We start from the raw sequence: 19104 nt of genomic DNA, 5'->3' as shown, positions 1-19104 counted from the left end.
CAGTCCTCTGATTTACAGCTAGCAGTCAGTTCTGAGTGCTGGTCCCTATGGATATGCTCCTACGGTTCCACACATAAACATAAAACAGTGACAGTGTAAAAACAGATTATATTCAGTCATCTTCCTCTTACGAAGGGGCAAAATTTAACATAAAGATAAGAAATCTGAAGCACAAAGACAGCTGAACATTCTCCAGCTGTCCAATAACACTGCTATCCTCCCTCAAATCCAAGCCCAATTATTAACTGTTAACAAGCCCAGTTAGCTCCTGGAGATCAGTACTAGTCTGAATACACATACTAAACAAAAATTTCACCCAATCCAATCCATTGGTTTGGTGGGGTTTTTTTTAAAACTTCTCTTCTCAGAAGAATAGGGAAAAAAACTATTTCACCAGAAATCTCTGCATTGTATTACAGAATTTCAGAGTAAACTGAAGTCACATAGGCAGAAACGATCAGGCGTTTTGTTCCATAGCTTCATTTTTCATAAAAGTCTTGTAGTTCTTTTCAAACAGCAAAACACTATAGCTATCACCAGTGTCATATTCAAGCTTAAAATAAAGAAGCAATCAGTATGCAGTTCTAAAGATTCCCTGAAAAGATGATTTCCAAAATTAAATCCTTAACAGAATCTATTCTGACACCTGTACGCTAACATTTCTAGTCCATTTCAGCTTTCTATGACTAACCATAACCATGTGAGAGTCTGGCATCAGGACTGTATTAAAACAGATCCCAAGTAGAAACAGTCATACAATAAGGGCACAATTTTCTTAAGACAACTGGAACCATATACAAGAGGGGGATATCCAGCCTTATCCTTGAGAATTTTCAGCACTGATGAAAATTTAATACTCACTTCTGCAGCTCCCCAAATTAGCTCCCCCATTCCTTGTTCATACCTTCACCTTAAATTCCTCATCCCCAATGACAAACTGGAATTGGTGGCTGTCTTTCTTAGGAATACCCAAGCCCTGTCAGGCATCCTTCTGATCATGTTTTTAAATTGTGCTACATAAAGGACACTTTTTACAATAATGTTTTCTTTCTTAAGGAAAGTATGGAAAGCAGTGACAGCAAAGATACAATACACGATCCTAAATATGTTCCAAAGATGGCCTTTGTAGAAGGCTTTGGTCTCTGAGGAGCTTGTGCTAATTGTGAAGGGCAAACAGAGTCAGAGAAGACATCCTTCCCAGATGAAGGTGCTGACAATACAAAACTGGGAGAAGTGGTTCATACACCAGAGGGCTGTGCTGTCATTCAGAGGGATCTTGACAGGCTGGAGAAATGGACAGAGAGGAACCTCATGAAGTTCAATAAGGGGAGCTGCAAAGTCCTGCACCCGAGGAGGAACAACCTTATGCATCAGCACACATTGGGAGCTGACCGGCTGGAAAGCAGCTTGGCAGAGAAGGACTTGAGGGTCACAGAATCACAGAATCGCTGAGGTTGGAAGGGACCTCTGGAGATCATCTAGTCCAACCCCCCTGCTCAAGCAGGGTCACCTAGAGCACATTGCACAGGATTGCATCCAGGCGTGTTTTGAATATCTCCAGAGAAGGAGATTCCACTACCTCTCTGGACAACCTGTTCCAGTGCTCTGTCACCCTCACGGTGAAAAAGTTTTTCCTCATGTTCAGATGGAAGTGTCTGTGTTTCAGTTTGTGCCCGTTGCCTCGCGTCCTGTCGCTCAGCACCACTGAAAAGAGTCTGGTCCCATCCTCTTGACACCCTCCCTTCAGATACTTGTACACATTGATAAGATCTCCTCTCAGCCTTCTCTTCTCCAAGCTAAACAGGCCAAGCTCTCTCAGCCTTTCCTCATAAGAGAGATGCTCCAGTCCCCTAATCATCTTTGTGGCCCTTCGCTGGACTTGCTCCAGTAGTGCCACATCCCTCTTGTACTGGGGAGCCCAGAACTGGATGCAGTACTCCAGATGTGGCCTCACCAGGGCTGAGGAGAGGGGGAGAATCACCTCCCTCGACCTGCTGGCCACACTCTTCCTCATGCACCCCAGGATACCATTGGCCTTCTTGGCCACAAGGGCACATTGCTGCCTCATGCTTAACTTGGTGTCCACCAGCACTCCCAGGTCCTTCTCGGCAGAGCTGCTTTCCAGCAGGTCAACCCCCAACCTGTACTGGTGCATGGGGTTATTCCCCCCCAGGTGCAGGACCCTGCACTTGCCTTTGTTGAACTTCATGAGGTTCCTCTCTGCCCACCTCTCCAGCCTGTCCAAGTCTCTTTGAATGGCAGCACAGCCCTCTGGGGTATCAGCCACTCCTCCCAGTTTTGTATCATCAGCAAACTTGCTGAGGGTGCACTCTGTCCCTTCATCCAGGTCATTGGTGAAGAAGTTGAACAAGACTGGACCCAGTACTGACCCCTGGGGGACACCGCTAGCTACAGGCCTCCAACTAGACTCTGCGCTGCTGACCACAACCCTCTGAGCTCTGCCATTCAGCCAGTTCTCAATCCACCTCACTGTCCACTCATCTAGCTCACACTTCCTGAGCTTACCTATGAGGATGTTATGGGAGACAGTGTCAAAAGCCTTGCTGAAGTCTAGGTAGACAACATCCACTGCTCTCCCCTCATCTACCCAGCCAGTCATTCCATCATAGAAGGCTATCAGATTGGTTAGGCATGATTTCCCCTTGGTGAAGCCATGCTGACTACTCCTGATCACCTTCTTTTCCTCCACATGCGTGGAGATGGCCTCCAGGATGAGCTGCTCCATCACCTTTCCAGGGATGGAGGTGAGGCTGACAGGCCTGTAGTTCCCTGGGTCCTCCTTCTTGCCCTTTTTGAAGACTGGGGTGACATTGGCTTTCTTCCAGTCCTCGGGCACCTCTCCTGTCCTCCATGACCTTTCAAAGATGATGGAGAGTGGCTTAGCAATAATGTCCGCCAGCTCCCTCAGCACTCGTGGGTGCATCCCATCAGGGCCCATGGATTTGTGGGTGTCAAGTTTGCTTAAATTATCTCTAACCCAATCCTCCTCCACCAAGGGAAAGTCTTCCTTTCTCCAGACTTTCTCTCTTGCCTCCAGGGTCTGGGGTTCCTGAGGGCTGGCATGACCAGTAAAGACTGAAGCACAGAAGGCATTCAGTAACTCTGCCTTCTCTGCATCCTTTGTCACCAGGGCACCCACCCCATTCAGCAAAGGGCCCACATTTTCCCTAGTCTTCCTCTTGCTACTGATGTCTTTGAAGAAGCCCTTCTTGCTGTCCTTGACATCTCTAGCCAGATTTCATTCCAAACGGGCCTTAGCCTTCCTCGTCGCATTCCTGCATACTCTGACAACGTTCCTATATTCCTCCCAAGTGGCCTGTCCCCCTTTCCACTTTCTGTAGACTTCCTTCTTCTGGTTGAGTTTTGCCAGGAGCTCCTTGCTCATCCATGCAGGTCTCCAGCCTCCTTTGCTTGACTTCCTACTCATAGGGATGCACCGCTCTTGAGCCTGGAGGAAGTGATGTTTGAATATTAACCAGCTCTCTTGAACGCCCCTTCCTTCTAGGGCCCTCACCCATGGGATTCCTCCAAGTAGGTCCCTGAAGAGGCCAAAGTTTGCTCTCCTGAAGTCCAGGGTTGCGATCCTACTTGGTGCCCTGCTGCCTCCTCGCAGGATCCTGAACTCCACCATCTCATGGTCACTGCAGCCAAGGCAGCCCCCAACCTTCACATCTTCAACCAGTCCTTCTTTGTTTGTTAGTACGAGGTCCAGCAGCACACCTCTCCTTGTTGGCTCCTCCACCACCTGTGTCAAGAAGTTGTCACCAATGCTCTGCAGGAACCTCCGGGACTGTTTGTGCCTAGCTGTGTTGTCTTTCCAGCAGATATCAGGGTGGTTGAAGTCCCCCATGAGAACCAGGGCCTGGGATCGTGAGGCTACTTCCAGCTGTCTGTGGAAGGCCTCATCGACTTCCTCATCCTGATCAGGTGGCCTGTAGTAAACACCCACAACAGTGTCACCCATGCTAGCCTGCCCTTTGATCCTTACCCATAAGCTCTCGACTCGCTCTTCATCCACCCCTAGGCACAGCTCAATACATTCCAGTTGCTCTCTCACATAAAGAGCAACTCCACCACCTCGCTTTCCTGGCCTGTCTTTCCTAAAAAGCACGTTGCCATCCATGACAGCACTCCAGTCATGCGATCTATCCCACCATGTCTCTGTAACGGCAATGAGATCATGGCCCTGCGACCGCACACATATCTCTAGTTCTTCCTGTTTGTTCCCCAAGCTGCGTGCATTGGTGTACAGGCATTTCAGGGAGGTGATCGAGCATGCAGGTTTCCCAGGAGGGGTAAAAGAGGGTCCTCCATAGCCACATCCCATGCGCACTTCCCTGGCTGCATTCACCTGCTGGAGGCATCCTGACTTGAGCAGTCTTTTGCCAACTACCCTGTCATTATAACTCTCCCCTTCCCCCATCTTTCCTAGTTTAAAGCCCTCCTTACCAGGTTGGCCAACCTGTTGGCAAAGACCCGCGTGCCCCGCCTCATGAGGTGGATCCCATCTCTTGCCATCAGTTGTCGATCTTCAAACAGGGTCCCATGGTCATAGAAACCAAAACCCTGTTGCCAACACCAGCGGCGCAGCCAGTCGTTAACCTGGAAAGTTCGTCTCCTCCTCCTCTCATTCATCCCCCTCACTGGCAGGATTGAGGAGAAGATGACCTGGGCTCCCAGACCCTTGACCACCATCCCCAGAGCTCTGAAATCCTGCTTGATGGTCTCCAGTTTGCCCTTGGTGTCATTGGCGCCCCCATGGAAGAGCAGCAGCGGGTAATAGTCCGAAGAATGGACGAGCCTAGGCAGTCTTTGCATGACATCTCTCACACGAGCCCCCGGCAGGCCACAAACCTCTCTAGACAAGAGGTCAGGTCGGCAGATAGATGCCTCCGTCCCCTGTAGCAGGGGTCCTGGTGGACAAGTTGAACATGAGCCAGAAAACATGCCTTTGATGCAAAGAAGGCCAACAGCATCTGGGCTGTATTCGGAAGAGTGTTACAAGCAGGTCAAGGGACCTTCCCCTCTGCTCAGCACTAGTGAAGCCACATTTGGAGTGCTGGGTCCAGCCCTGGGCACCCCAATACAAAAGAGATATGGAGCTACTGAAGCAAGTCCAGCAAAGGTCTACTAAGATGATCAAGGGACTGCAGCATCTGTCATATGAGAAAAGGCCGAAAAAGCTGGGATTGTTTAGTCTGGAGAGGAAAGGCTCAGGGGAATCTTATCAATGCGCATAAATATCTGAAGGGAAGGTATAAAGAAGATATAACCAGACTCAGCAGTGCCCAGCAACAAGACAAGAGGCAATGGGCACAAACTGAAACACAGGAAGTTCTGTCGGAATAAAAGTGTTTTGTTATGTTTTTTTACTGTAAAGGTGACTGAGCACTGGAACAGGTTGCCCAGAAAGGTTGTGGAGGACAGCAGGGAGAAGGAGTGCAGTGAAAGGAGCACAATTACAGGAAGCGAAGAATCAGCCATGGTATTTTGATTAAAGTCAGAATCTGACAGCAGAAATGTTTGAATTTGAGTTCTTTTAATTGGGAGAAAGGGCAGAGACATCTTTGAGAACATGGCTAACTTTTTAAATTTTACCAGCTTCAGTTCAACTAGGAAGTAATATCACAAGACAAACCGTGCTATTACCGCACCTCTACACTCTGACTAGCAACTTCAACCTCCATTTACCACCTGATGCCACAGACGCCAAGCACTACCTTCAGAGGAGCTCAACATAGGGAAGGTCAGCAGCTCTGGGCAAGATGACAGATTCCCTAAATTGACCCAAGGCTACATTCTTAATCTGTTACTTCACCTGTTGACAAAAATCATGCATCAGAACAAATGATAAGTGAGCATTATGCAGAGGTCTTCATCATACAGCACCCAGGGAATGATTAACGGGTTAGTTCAACAGGCAAGAGGAAGCACACATCTGTGAAAACATTAAAAGGGCCAAGACCAGCTGTAACAGTATTGATTAGTTTGATAATAACTCTAAGATGAAAAGGACAATGAAAGATCCTGCACTCTCATTTTGCAGGGCCAAGACTTGGGGGGGGGGGGGTAGGGAAAGAGGAAAACCAACTCCAGCTCAGGCTACTGAACTTGCTATTTTGCTCTACAGTAGCAGTTTTATACCAGTGCTCAGAATGGAACAGGCACCTCTGCCAAGCTGAAGACACAGATATCACATACCTGCACCTAGACTCCTAGCAACATGTGTTTATATCAGAAATTCAGCTAGAGGGGATTTGTTTCTAGTCATCATGGTTATGATAATAGGCTTGAAAGCATGGCCAGAACACAGCCAATACACTGTGAACTCCTTGAGCCTGCAGACAGCTTTATTCTTCTACCTGCTCCCCCACGTATAATGTATATTTCAAATTCTTCTTCTTCTGGGAGTTCCCAGCACCACAGATTGTGTGGACAGCAGAAATCTCTGCTTACCCACGCAGGCAAATCTGCGTCAGCTTCTGGGATAATTACACAGGGCTCCTGCTTCTCCATAGGGAATTGAAGAGGAGGTGTCTTTCCTGAGAGGGCAGAAGGCATACTGTTACCTCTATAGGTTTCTAAGATCATGAAAACAGAGGTCCCACTGCACATCAGTCACTTCCTTTAAAATACTGTTGTTCAGACTGGAATGATCAAAAGATGCACGTCAACAGATGACCAGCAGGGCAGTTCAGCCACTTACCCCTGCTCCCCCACATCATGAAGAGAGGGGGAAGGACTTGATGCTAATGCATTTCAAGCAGAAAAATGAGTCAGTTTCCTGGCACATAATGAACCCTGTTTGTTCACAGACTTCAGTTCCAGCAGGTGCTTTCTCAAGACAAGCAATGGAGGAGGCTCGGTTACATCACACAAACAGCCATTTGGAGCAATCAGTTAAATATGTATGTGGAAAATGTTTAAAATGCATGTTAACTATTCAACAGACCAGAACAGCTCAACTGGAGAAATCTAGAGTCATCACTATTTTGGTTACAGTTGTATTACTGAGATCACAGGTCCCTCTCCCTACATTTGCTCCAGGCCCAGAGAGTAAACGTGTGTTCTGCTGCAAATTCTCCAGCACAGATTCTGTAATAAGGAGCAAATAATTGGATGAGGGCACTTTGTCCCCAGGCACACCATGCTGTGCGCATTTATAAAGAGCGTGAAAAATGAGTGCATGCATGCACTATATGTAAGCAACTGCATATCTAATGATTAAGGGCTTATATTAGCATAAAAACAACAAAAAAGGCACATTATACTGCCAACATCTCCAGCTCCTCCTCTCACCTGAAAAAGCTACTGAGAGCTTTTAGTTGAGCACATGGGCCTGAAATAGAAGGTCTGAGAGCCTGCCCATAACTCGGGCATAACTAAAAATCTTAGAAATTGTTTTAAGGCAAATCAGCAGTTCATCTGAAGTCATCAGACAACAAGGTCTAGGAATCACAGCTAGATAGTTTAAGCATGTCAAAAAACACAATTAATCATAAACTGAGAGTCATCTCTAGAGACAATACCACAAATGCACGAGCTCTATGCACATAAGTAACAGAGGAGAAAAGAAGCAACTGTTCCAGATCAAGCAAGCTTGTTTGGACAGGCTGTCCATGATGCAGTGCTTAGACCAGAGGGCCCCATAGAAGCCACCTGCAGACAGCACAGGAGACAGCCTAACAAAGGAACAGCTTTCAAGAGATGGAAGCTATTCACATCTTCTCCCATCTGTAGAAAAGCTGAGAACTGATCATCTATTTTATGATAACCTCACATAGCTATTTGTTTGAATTCAGTTGTCTTCCAACTTTCAAACAACCTGTGTTTAACCAAGATCTTTGTTGTAAGGTCATTTCCTACCTCCCTCAGAAAAACCCTCTATCTCATTACTTTTCAGAAGAAGCAATAAAGTTAGAGAAAGTTTTGAAGCATGCATCTCTTTGGTCCTTATTAAGGAACATCACTGGAGTTCAATTCCAACAAGTTCCCCTGCTACCATGGAGAAGCAGGTAAACAATAAGCAAAGCTCCAGAACAGTTCCATAAACTGGGACCTGTATATTGCAGATAGAGTTTTTCAGTTTCTTTTAAAGGTGAGCTCCTTGTAGCTAGGCCTGGAATACCAAACAGATGAGTTCATCCACTCTATTTACCAGGACATAGCTATCTGTCGTTTTGTATCTACAGGTTTGAAAGCACCGCTTTACTCATCTACCATATATAGTTCTTGTATTGTATGGACGGAGGGGAAGCTGAAGATTTAGAGTGACAACCTGAGATTGTAAATAATACTTTGGCCCCCAAAGATCACCAGCAAATCTTGGAGTTCAGTAGCAGTACCACATATAGAGCACTTTGCCATTTATTTCAATAGATAAGGGGAAAAATATGAAGCATTTTACAATTTGCTAATTTGATCTCCATGGGACAGGACACACCTGCCAACCATAGGAGGCCTGACAACAATAAATTTGTTTTTTTCCAAGAAATAGCCTCTGCAGCCTGCACTTAATCCTTCAGCCACAATTGAAGCTGTTGGAGGAACGCTACCGTAACAGAGGTCTATTGTGGAAGTCAATCCATGCAGAAAAAGAGGTCGGAGAAGGGAAGTGGTCTGAGTGAGGAAATACCACAAAGGTATTTGAGAAGGCAGTTATTCTTACACCAATTTAGCTTACAAGCGAGCTGTTACAAGAAGAAGGGGTGGGGAGAGCGCTCAAACTTCTGATGCTTCAGTAAACAGCCTTTCCTGCCTGCACAGATAACAGCACACTCCATCTGGAAAAAAACAAAGCTTGAAGAGGGGCAGCAATAACCTCAGAGAGCTATATGGACATCAACTCACTGTTTAGATATCACATTAACCTCTCCTACAGTTCAGACTGTGATCACATTTTCATGATGAAACCCATTTTCACTTTCCATTTTTAGAAAAGGCCAAACAAACTGTACTAGCCTAAGACCAATGTCATCTTGTCCAACCTCATCTTCTAGAACCTTATGGGACAGTTCAAACAAGAAAACCAAACCAGAGTTTTAATTTCCACTCCAGTCTGATCATAAAGGGGCATTCCAACTATCTTCCCTATTGCTCTATCCTGCAACCCTTTTCTAGAACCTAGCCCTTTTCTAGAACTCCACATCCAAGTCTGTCCACAATCTACACATCTCACTCATCAACATACCTAATAATCATGTCCAAGTGCTCACCTCACTTCAGATTATCACTTCATTTTATGTCCAGCACCAACAAATTAAGTCTTTGTTCACTCCTGTGTGTCCAGGCATACATTTGCAGAAATCATTTCCCTACCCCAGAGTCTTATACCTTAAGCCCTTTCTCCCAACCACAAAAAACCTGAACCACTTGTCTTTGTTTGCAAACCCCTTCATAACTTCTATTTACCCCATTGTTCCTCACTCACTACTGAGATACTACTGCCTATCTCTATCTCCACCATTTTTGAGAAGTGTAACAGGCCTCTTTGGAGTTTCTTCTCAACCTTGAAAAGAGCACAGTATAAACTTCTCCTAGACTACTTCATTAAAAATGAAGGCTACAAGGTTTGTCAGAAAATCTTTCCAAAGCACCTACAAGACAACATTAACAGAAGATGGATCTAAAACCAATCCTATCTTTTTCCCTTGTACATCTTATCTGAAGCCTTCTGTCCTAACATCACATGCTCTGTGCAAAGACCATCAGTCTGTGTCTAATACATTCAGAGTCCTCCAGGCACTCTGTTGCTCACTCAGCACCACAACAAGGATCCAATACACAAACGTTATCACAGCAGGAAGGCAAGGTACACACCACCAATTTAAACAAATGCTGGGCCCAAAATGCAAGTGCCAGGACTCAAGTCTAGCAACCGGTTTCCAGTAGTAATGGGTCTGAATGAGTGGGCAGGGGGGGAAAATGACACATCCACTCAATACCTACTACTGGGACAGGCCAGTTCAGATTTGTCATGGGAAGCATTCACACTGACAACTTGCATTCAGACTAGCCAGCACCATACTGCTGTGTCTCTTTTTTGCAGCTCAGGGCTGGTGTGCCATCCTCCTGCTCAATTCCCCATTTTTCAGAGCACTCAGCACATGCCACTGCTGCAATAGATAAATAGATAAATAGATATAGATAAATACTAGAATGAGTATGAGTAATAATTATTGTGAACAATTAGGAAAAAATAATAGCAATACTGTTTTTGTGGAATAAGCCACAAAATAAGACTAAATGTTTTAGGTATGCATTTTGTCTCTACCACAAGATGTATGTTGTAGCTTTAGGTAAGGCAACCCTCTTGTGCTTCAGTTCCCTCCCCACAAAAAGTAAAGGGACCAACACCATCATCATCTTTTCTATCTTAGGCCACCTTTATCTGTTTTTTGATGGTAAATTTCAGTCTCAGAGCTGTCTGCTAGTAGGCAACTCTGCACCCTGCAGGCAGGGAAACAGTCTGGCTTTTTTTGTTTTTAAGGCTAGGATATAAGTGACATGCACCTTTCCATTCAGTGTTTTACACAGTGAAAACACTACTAGAGGCCAATATCAGCAGAGATCTGAATAGCCTGGTCATTTAAATCAAACTGGAGCTTCATATCAGAGTCTCAGGCTCCAGTCGCAACTCAGTAACAAGAGTGACTACACTCTTTCCCATCTTATATACATCACTTACCTTTGCTGGGCAGGAGTGGGGTTGTTCCTATCCTGTCAATCTAATTTAACCATAGACTGGTCCCAGCTTGACCACAAATCAACATGGTATCTACAGTTTAGGACTGGAAGAAGCATCCCCTCATGGTTAATGAGTAAGCCATGCCTATTTGCAACAACAAAAGCATACCCGGAGCCTTCTCACAGATATGCCTAAAATTTTGGTAATAGTTCAAGACTTACTTGAACTAGATAATAAACACACCCCCATGTAAAAGCCAGACTCCAGTCAACATCTGCCAATCATCTGAGAATAAGTCACATACTACGAAAGTCTAAGGAAGGGATGGGCAACCATTACAGACTATACAGACTACAAGAAGGCTTGGTAGGCAGCAAGAAGTTGAGATGAATTCTGTGAAGTTGGCAGGTCTCTTACAGCTTTAATTCATGAACATTCTTTCATCAGAAAAACAAAATACTAGTTTCACCTTGAGATCCACCTCTTTATCCGTTTCAATCCCCTATAAAAGCCAACAGGATAAGCCACTTCCATCCCCATCCATACCCATCTCCATATATTGGAATAACTTGCAGATGTATGGTACCTAGGCAGAAAAAACACAATTTAGGACTCCAGGGGAAAAGAGAAAGTTTCAAGCTACACTATTTTCTTTATACAATAATTCAGAAACTTCAGTTCTGTAAGGAGACAGGGAAAACAGCAAGCAGAAGCAACATTACCCCCTTGTGGCAGCAAGGCAATATGGAAATAAAATAAGTTCAAAGAAACTTGTTTCAGAGAAAATCAAAGGGAAACAAACTAAGTGTTTCTCTTCATACCTGTTCTACGTACAGAGAGCTACATGTTGCCAGGGAGGCCATCATGATTGAAGAAAGGTGTGATATGAGTTGGAATGGCTGTACCACCCAAGCAGGCGAGAACGGTACCACTGCTTCCACACTGCTGCGCCTGGTGGTACTTCAGGCCTCTACTCCCCAGCCAAGAGCCAGACACATAGATTTGAGTCTGGCTGACAGAAGTGAAACCACAGGTAAAGCATATATACCTTTCTAAAGGAAACACAACAACCAAATTCACTAGCAGTGTACAGCATTAACAACTGGTTCACACTGGCAATCCTATTTATGACTTTCTCATCTGGGCACCAATGCCATGCTCAGGAAAGAATACTGGCCTCGCGCTGTGCAACAGGAACACAAGCAGGAGGAACATCAATTTTCAGACAAGAGCTAACAAGGTTAAATCAAATTTCACCCTGGACCCTACTACACAAAGTTCCAGAAAACATTGTCTGCAATTGTCATCAGTATACACAGGACACAGATTAAAACATGTCAAAAACAAAACAAACAAACAAACAAACAAAACAGTGCTTCCAGGTCAGCTGTGCAGCTTAGACTGTTCAATTATTTGCACAGCACTGTGGACTCTGCATTTTTGTACACTCACAAATTAAAGGAGTTTATACAAATGCCACCAGACTATACAAACTCACACACCCCACAAACATCCCTGCCTCTGTGGCAAAACCACTACCTGGGACAGTTAGAAAGGCTTTACAGTTTTTCAGATAACTTCAGTAGTCTATCTTGTTTGCCAAACCAAAGAGATGAGCAGGGCAAAAACATTATGCATTCTCCCAACACAGGAACAGACCACAAACTACAGAATTTGTCCTCTAGGATAAGTGCAATGGACTGGTTAGAGAAGCTTGAGATAACTGCCAGACAACGCTTCTTAATGAAAGAATAATATAGACAATGAAAAGCCTTTCCTCATCAAACACAGGATTCCTTCAAACCTGCCTGGCAATAGGATAGAGCTCATCTGTCATTTACAGTAATCCATTCAAATCCCTAGTCAAAATAAACAGGTAACCACTATCAAAATTTCCCCCTTAGTTAGTACATTATGAGCAGCTAAATCTTGAATGTACTGAGGACCACTTTAACTTCATGTATATCTCTTTGCCCTTTGTAGGGGTGGTTTCACAGGGTAACATTTGAAATATGTGAAAAGGAAGACACAGGGCACTACTTGCTCCTTGCATCCATTCTAGAAAGATTTTGGTCTGAGGGGTCATGCCAGAATCTTGAACCAACATTAGATTTAATAACGGAGGGTTTTCATTTTTGTGAAATACCACAAGAGTTCTGTAGAAGTCACTGGTACTATGTTAAAATGGCTAAAGTATTATTGGAGGCACGTGAAGATCAGGATCAGTTTTATTAGACAGCATTTGTACTGTCTCTGTCATTAATGGATGAGCTGAAATATATTTCATAGATGATCACTGCTAGGGTTATATATATCATCTTTTTTAGAAGGTGGAACTAGCTATTGTCAAACAAGGAGATGACTAGAAGGATCTGCTCTCATCCCCTTCACAACTTTTCATTATAAACTTGAATTGGCCCACACAGCAACAATGGCTGAAAGAACTTACAGGGTCTTTTTCCCACACTGGGATTATAGTATTAACACAATGCTTTCTCAGCCCATTTTTGAATTACCAGGAAGTTATGGAAAAATTAAACCAGCTATCATCTGTTGCTCAATTACTTTCCCCTCATCCAGATCATGCCAATAGCTTCTACCACCAATTTAATGCAGCATATTTCACGTGACAGAACTTCAGGGATTTCTAAGGCTCTTTTCACTTCGATGTTAGAAGTAAGGCAAAAAGAGATCCATAGGGGCAAAAAAGCCCTATGTTTGAATTAATGAGATCAGCCTGGAGAACCTCAGGAAAGCTGAAACTCAATCTTACCAACTTCTGCTTAAGGTAGACCATAATCCTCCCTTGTCCCTCCCCAACTTCATATCACATCTCCGAAACAGCATCGAGAAGCACACCACTCAACGCATGTGCTGCTTTCAGCCCAAGCTGAATACAACGGCAAGACTACTGTGCTGCTGAGGTTCTCAGTGACGCATTCCTACTAATAGAGGTTGCAGAGCTGTCAGTCAGGAATAGCTTCATTACATGCTTATTAGTGCATTCATGATGAGCCCAAGATAATTAGCCCAGTACCATCAGAAAGAGCAGAATTCTCTCCCTGCCCAGCTGGCATAGCTGCATCAACAGAATTCAAAGAGGGACAACCTTCATTAAACTACCTATTAACTTAATTGACCCTCTACAGCAATGTCTTCCCAGCAAGCTACTCCTCAGCCAGGTAAGCCAGGTCAAGGAGTGGATCCTGCCCACAAACAGTGAATGAGAATATACATGCAGTTTTCAGATACAATTTTCATCCTACGTATTTCAGCTAGCGTTTGAATACAGAGCTCAACTGCCCAATGAGGACATCTAATGGAGAGATAAAGAAACACAGAAGATAAGATGTTGGTTATAAGCAAATACATGGATGTACTCCAACACTAAGTCCTAACCTACTGAGGTCCACAGGCACAAAATTACATTGCCTGAAAGTCCATATGCAGTCATCACTCACGTTCCCTCAGGCATGCAGGGAACCTGCAGGGAACCTTCCCTCCTCTATTTTCCCAACACTTTGAGCATTCCATAGCATACACCTCATGACTCTTAGTTGCCATCTTCGCACACTTCTGGAACTACAAAAATTAATGGACATTTTGCACTCTGCTGTGCAGAAGTGGTGCCAGCACTCCCCACTGTGGGAGCACACGCTAGGCCTGGGAGACAAGAGGCTGGACTCAAGGATGTCCATTCTATGGAAAAATCAGGTAGGTGGGTACCTGCTGATTTGTTATTGCTCTACAAGGAAAAAAAATACCAGCTAGTTTGGAAAGGGCAAAAAATTGCACTTGCAGGATTTATCTGTCCCATATCAAGGATTGCTTTAAAACAGAAATTTCATGGTTGGACCTCTGGGGAACTTCAATGTGTTTAACAAGAAGGCAAAAGAAGTTTCACTCCAGAGAAACCGCCATAAGCATTTAATAGCAGATTCCTCACTGCTTCCAGCCTCCTTATCTCTCTATTCTACAGTTACCATAACTTCAGTTAGAAGGGAAGCAGAAGCCCTTGCCATGTCTGTTCTCGAGGAAAACCTGATGACAGAAGCAGGAGACTGGGAAAGTAAGAGTCCCTAGATGAGCTTCACGGCAAAATCTGTCAAAGGACTTCACTAAAGGTTTCTTACTATAGGAATTCCTCTGCAATTAGGCTCACACATTGGATCGCTTGCTCCAAATTCATATATCTCAGCAAAAAGCATCTGTTTGCACAGGTGACCAAGCAGGCAACTAACCATGCACAGATACTATAGACACTGAGCAAACAGCAGCAACCACCATCTGCAACAACCAAAGTGACCCAGAGATTTAGTCACAGGATTCCAGCTGTTAGGCTACAACCAGTCCAGCCCTGGCAAGCTGGAGCACACTGCCAAGGCATATATACTTCAGGGCATTTTTTAAATGATACAGCTCCTACAGAGCTAACTGGAAAACAATATCCACGAAGCTCATTGCATCTCACTATCTAAGTAAGTGCCAAGAGCCGGATGAATAAAAGGGTTCCTTCCCCCCATTACTTATGACAGTACAGGGACCTGATCCAGAGAACGAGCTACACAGTGGGGATATTATAAGCATGTACAGCTATTTCAGAAAGAAGAAAAAAAAAGTGAGACTTGCTCAAGTGTCATTTTAAAGCTAAATTTGTCAGTTCCTTCTCACCTCCCTACCCTTCAATAGGGATTTAGAGAATATCTGATTTGAATTAATGGTAGGTAAGCTTAGGCCCAAGAAAGAAGTGGTTATCATGTAATCAGCTCGAAACTCTCACTATGGCAGACTATAAAAACTGGGGCAGGGATTTAGAAGCAGCTGAATAGTTTCATGACCACCACCACTTATTTGCTATGCAACTAAGGCAACAAGAAAGGCAGCTAGTGTTCCAGCTTGAGTATAATCAGCTTACCTGCAGGAAGAAGGAAAGAATTCCCTTTCCTCAGGCACTCCTGTGAACAAACCCTATTCAGTTAGCTGCATTTGCATCAACCTGAAAACTTCACTTTCCCAAAGCACAAAGCATCCATTTCCCAGAAACAGCAGGGCTGGAGTTTTCCTCTGACAAGCCCACAACAAGTCACTTGATAGAGAGGATGTCAAACCAAAGCCAGCAGGGAGACCCTAAAGTATCAATGTCACTGAACCAGCAGTACAAGCCAGTAGAAACACTTCCACATAAAAGCACAATCAGCCCTTCATGGTGAAAGCATATTTTGGCTCGTTCTGTTTCCTGTAACATATTTAAAGTTTAAAAAGTCCCTCCAGAAAAGAATCATCTTTCTAAAAAAGAATCAGATTGCTAAATACAGCAGAGCCCGAAGTCTTCAGTGATCAACACGCTCCTAAAGAGTTCACCCTAGAGTCAGGTGAATGGAAGGAACTGTCAAAACTTACCTCTGCCAAGGGCAAGCAACCACGTGGGTTTGATCCAGCACTCAGAACTAAAGTGTATTCCTAACACTCTGACAGAGAGCTTTGGCTTTTCTTGCCCTATGCTGTAACAGCAAGGAAATATTTGTTAACCCTTCCATCTTAGCAACCGCAGCCTCAACAAGACATGTCACTCAGGAAGAAATCCTCATTACTCTTGCTTGATTTTTCCATGCCTAGTCCCAGGGCAGGCTCTCAGTGTGCAGCAGGCACTTTGCATGGAGTATAAAGAACAGTGTAGTACATCCTGTGTTCCCAGCCTCCTGGAGTGCCAGGGAAATACAAGGAGCACAGTTCATCCCAGAGAGCTGCTACCAGAGCCTGCCCTTTTGCCTGTCTGTAGTGTCCAAGAGAGGTCTCCTTTTCATAAGGGGTCTGGTCTCTGCCATTACAACCTTCAGAGTTTATCTGCAGTGTGACAGTGGCAACTATAAAAGACATCAATGCAATGGCTCTATTTTCACCTACATAAATAGCACATAGCCACATGAGAAAGGGTTTTGAGCTCTGAAAATACTGAAAAACTCAGACCAGAGGGGAAAGGTTTAAGAACAAATGGGGGAGGAAGGCAGAGCGCACATCTTACCTCCTGAGTGAATCCTCCTCTGAGCTTTCCTCAGGCATTTCCTGGTTTAAGGCCTCCTGTGATACATTCCCAGGTCTGCTTGAAGCCGACTGGCTGTAAACTCTTTCCCAGTGCCCCGTCTCCTGGTTAAAGACCACTCCCACGGTCCTCTCCTCCTGCGGGGTGGAAGAGCTGCCCAGCTGCAGCCTGCTAGAGGCAGGAGCTCTGCCCTCGGTTCTCTCTGCAGGCTGCACCTGGCTGGCATTTGGAGGCACACCCTCAAACGTGCTTTGGACCTGCCCTGGTGTGTAGCTAGGCGTGCTTCTTTCCCAGCGCAGCGTGTCATTGTTAAAGGTCAGCAGGTTATGACAAGCGCGACAGCGGTTCAGGTGACCCCGGGACAAATTGGAATTGTTTTCACTGCTGTGTGGAGTCTGCTGATGGGAGGGACCAGGCCGATCAGGCTCAATGTTGTTGTTGAGCATTTCTTGAGCCTGTTGCGACTGGCTGGGCTCCCCACCAATCCCCTGATCTAACTCCTGAAGCCGGTCATATTCCAGGAAGAATCGCCTCAAGTCACACTGGAGCTCATTACGGATGCTGGCCGGATTGCTTGGGCCAGCGCTACCACCACCGTCCGCCTCAGCCCCTGGGGCTAGGAAGCCCCTCCCTTCTGTAGCGGAGGTATAGACTGATGCCTGGGAACCTCCCTCCTGCTGCCTCAGCACAGACAGCAAGCTCACAGACGAGGCACTGGTCCTAGGGGGAGGCATGGCTTCCAGCTCTGACCGAGAACTCATGTTCAGCACTGTCCTAGACCAGTCAGACCCACCTAAGCCCGAAGCCATCTCTCTTGCAGACTGCTGGTACCGGGACTGGTGGCCTGCCAAAGGCCCGCTGAGGGACCGTCGCGTGGGGCCCAGGCTAAGGTTGCGCAGGGTGTTGCCAGCAGTGCTGCTCTGAACTGTGCTGAAAGCAGAGGGCCTGTTAAGTATCCCCTGCTCCTCCTGTGCTACAGATGCCTGCTCTGGGGGTTGATAAGGCTCTGTCTGCACAGAGGAGAAGGAGGTGCCAGTGGCCCCAGAAGACGTGGAGGGTGCATTTTCCTGGTGTGGGAAGAGAGAAGAAGGAAGTCTTGCACTAGAGCATCGGCTGCAAAGGCACAACATCCCCAGGTGCTGGCAGCACTCTGCTGTGGGGTAGCTGACACGCTCCCGGAGCCTGTTATAGGCAGATGCCCTCATGTTCTCACTGGCTGGAGGCGGAGGTGGTGGAGGTGGTGGAGGGGATGGGGTAGCAGAGTCTTGCACGCTGTTTTGCTCTCCCACCTGTATGCCAGAGGAGCGGGAGGACAACATATGCAGGAAGTTGTGGAGGAGAGGTGTGCGCCTCACAGGCTGAGACGGTAGGATAGCGCGCTGGCGATAATGTGGCATCTCTGTGTTGTCCACGGAGATTTCCACTTCCTCATCGCTCTGCAAAAGGAAGCAATCAAAGTTCAGTCACCTCACAGCAAAACCCTGTCCCTCCAAGTAAACAGAAAAAAGCCAGCTACCATCCCAGAACAGATGAAAGGATGAGATAAGCCTCTCCCAACAGAGAGGAAAAAAGGCCTGGCCTTGACTTGCAGGAAGCCAGCTGACTCTTTACTTCTCAGCAGTTCCTTTTATGGATCCAGACAGCCTCTTCCTACAACCCAACGAGCTTCAACAATACACTAGTCATATCAACAGAAGCATCAGCATCTGAGGGGGGCACTGTTAATGTCATGTAGTTTCAAGGGTAATAAATTCAGCAGAATGTCACAGCACAACAGAAAGAGGATGGTCAGTGAGGCATCTATCCCACCACCAATGAGAAGGACAAGGCAAGACAAGAGCACTTAGGAGAGCTCTTCAATAGCCCATGCATCAACACCACATGTTTATACAGTGCATGTAATATGAGAACATTTGTGTGACCAATTAAAGTGAGACAGAACTCAGTCTTGAATGACTTCAGGTTTTTCAGAAAAGCACAAGGCTGCTTAGGAGCAGACTAGGGTTAACATATGTAGAACATCTTATAATTAGTCAATCAATAAAGAGACTGATATTACCCCTACCTGTTGGTTGGAAGGGTTAACAATTGCTGTGAGCAAGTAGTGTCCCAAGGGATCAAACCGTACCAGTCTGAAACAAAAGCAGAACCAGAGTATCAATCATCAGTTCACATTCCACATTGGCACAGGAAGCTAGACACAGTAGGAAACAAAGTCCCACATAAAACATTTTCAGGGAGCACATTACTACATTATGATCTGTGCTTCTGAAGGATGTCAAAGTTTATGCATAAACAAGAAGACAACATACTTGTCCAGCTGAAGACTGCAGCTATTTTATAGTCCACAGCAATA

The 19104-nt window shown here is 45.4% G+C and overlaps 1 protein-coding gene across 5 annotated transcripts in view; it reads right to left on the bottom strand.

Annotated features, from left to right (window-relative positions):
* Window positions 1-19104, bottom strand: part of AMBRA1 (autophagy and beclin 1 regulator 1) — a 147192-nt gene that overhangs the window by 110855 nt on the left and 17233 nt on the right. For 4 of the 5 annotated variants that reach the window (XM_067296401.1, XM_067296400.1, XM_067296403.1 and 1 more), the window contains exons 6-7: window positions 18814-18880; window positions 16731-18184 (exon numbers count right to left, since the gene is read on the bottom strand). In XM_067296401.1, coding sequence (XP_067152502.1) covers window positions 16731-18184; window positions 18814-18880 — 1521 coding nt within the window. The remainder of the gene's footprint in view (window positions 1-16730; window positions 18185-18813; window positions 18881-19104) is intronic. The other variant, XM_067296404.1, reaches the window with a different exon arrangement.

This window comes from Apteryx mantelli, chromosome 4 (genome assembly GCF_036417845.1).
Source record: "Apteryx mantelli isolate bAptMan1 chromosome 4, bAptMan1.hap1, whole genome shotgun sequence".
Lineage (NCBI taxonomy): Eukaryota > Metazoa > Chordata > Aves > Apterygiformes > Apterygidae > Apteryx > Apteryx mantelli.
This window is presented reverse-complemented; position numbering and strand designations above follow the sequence as displayed.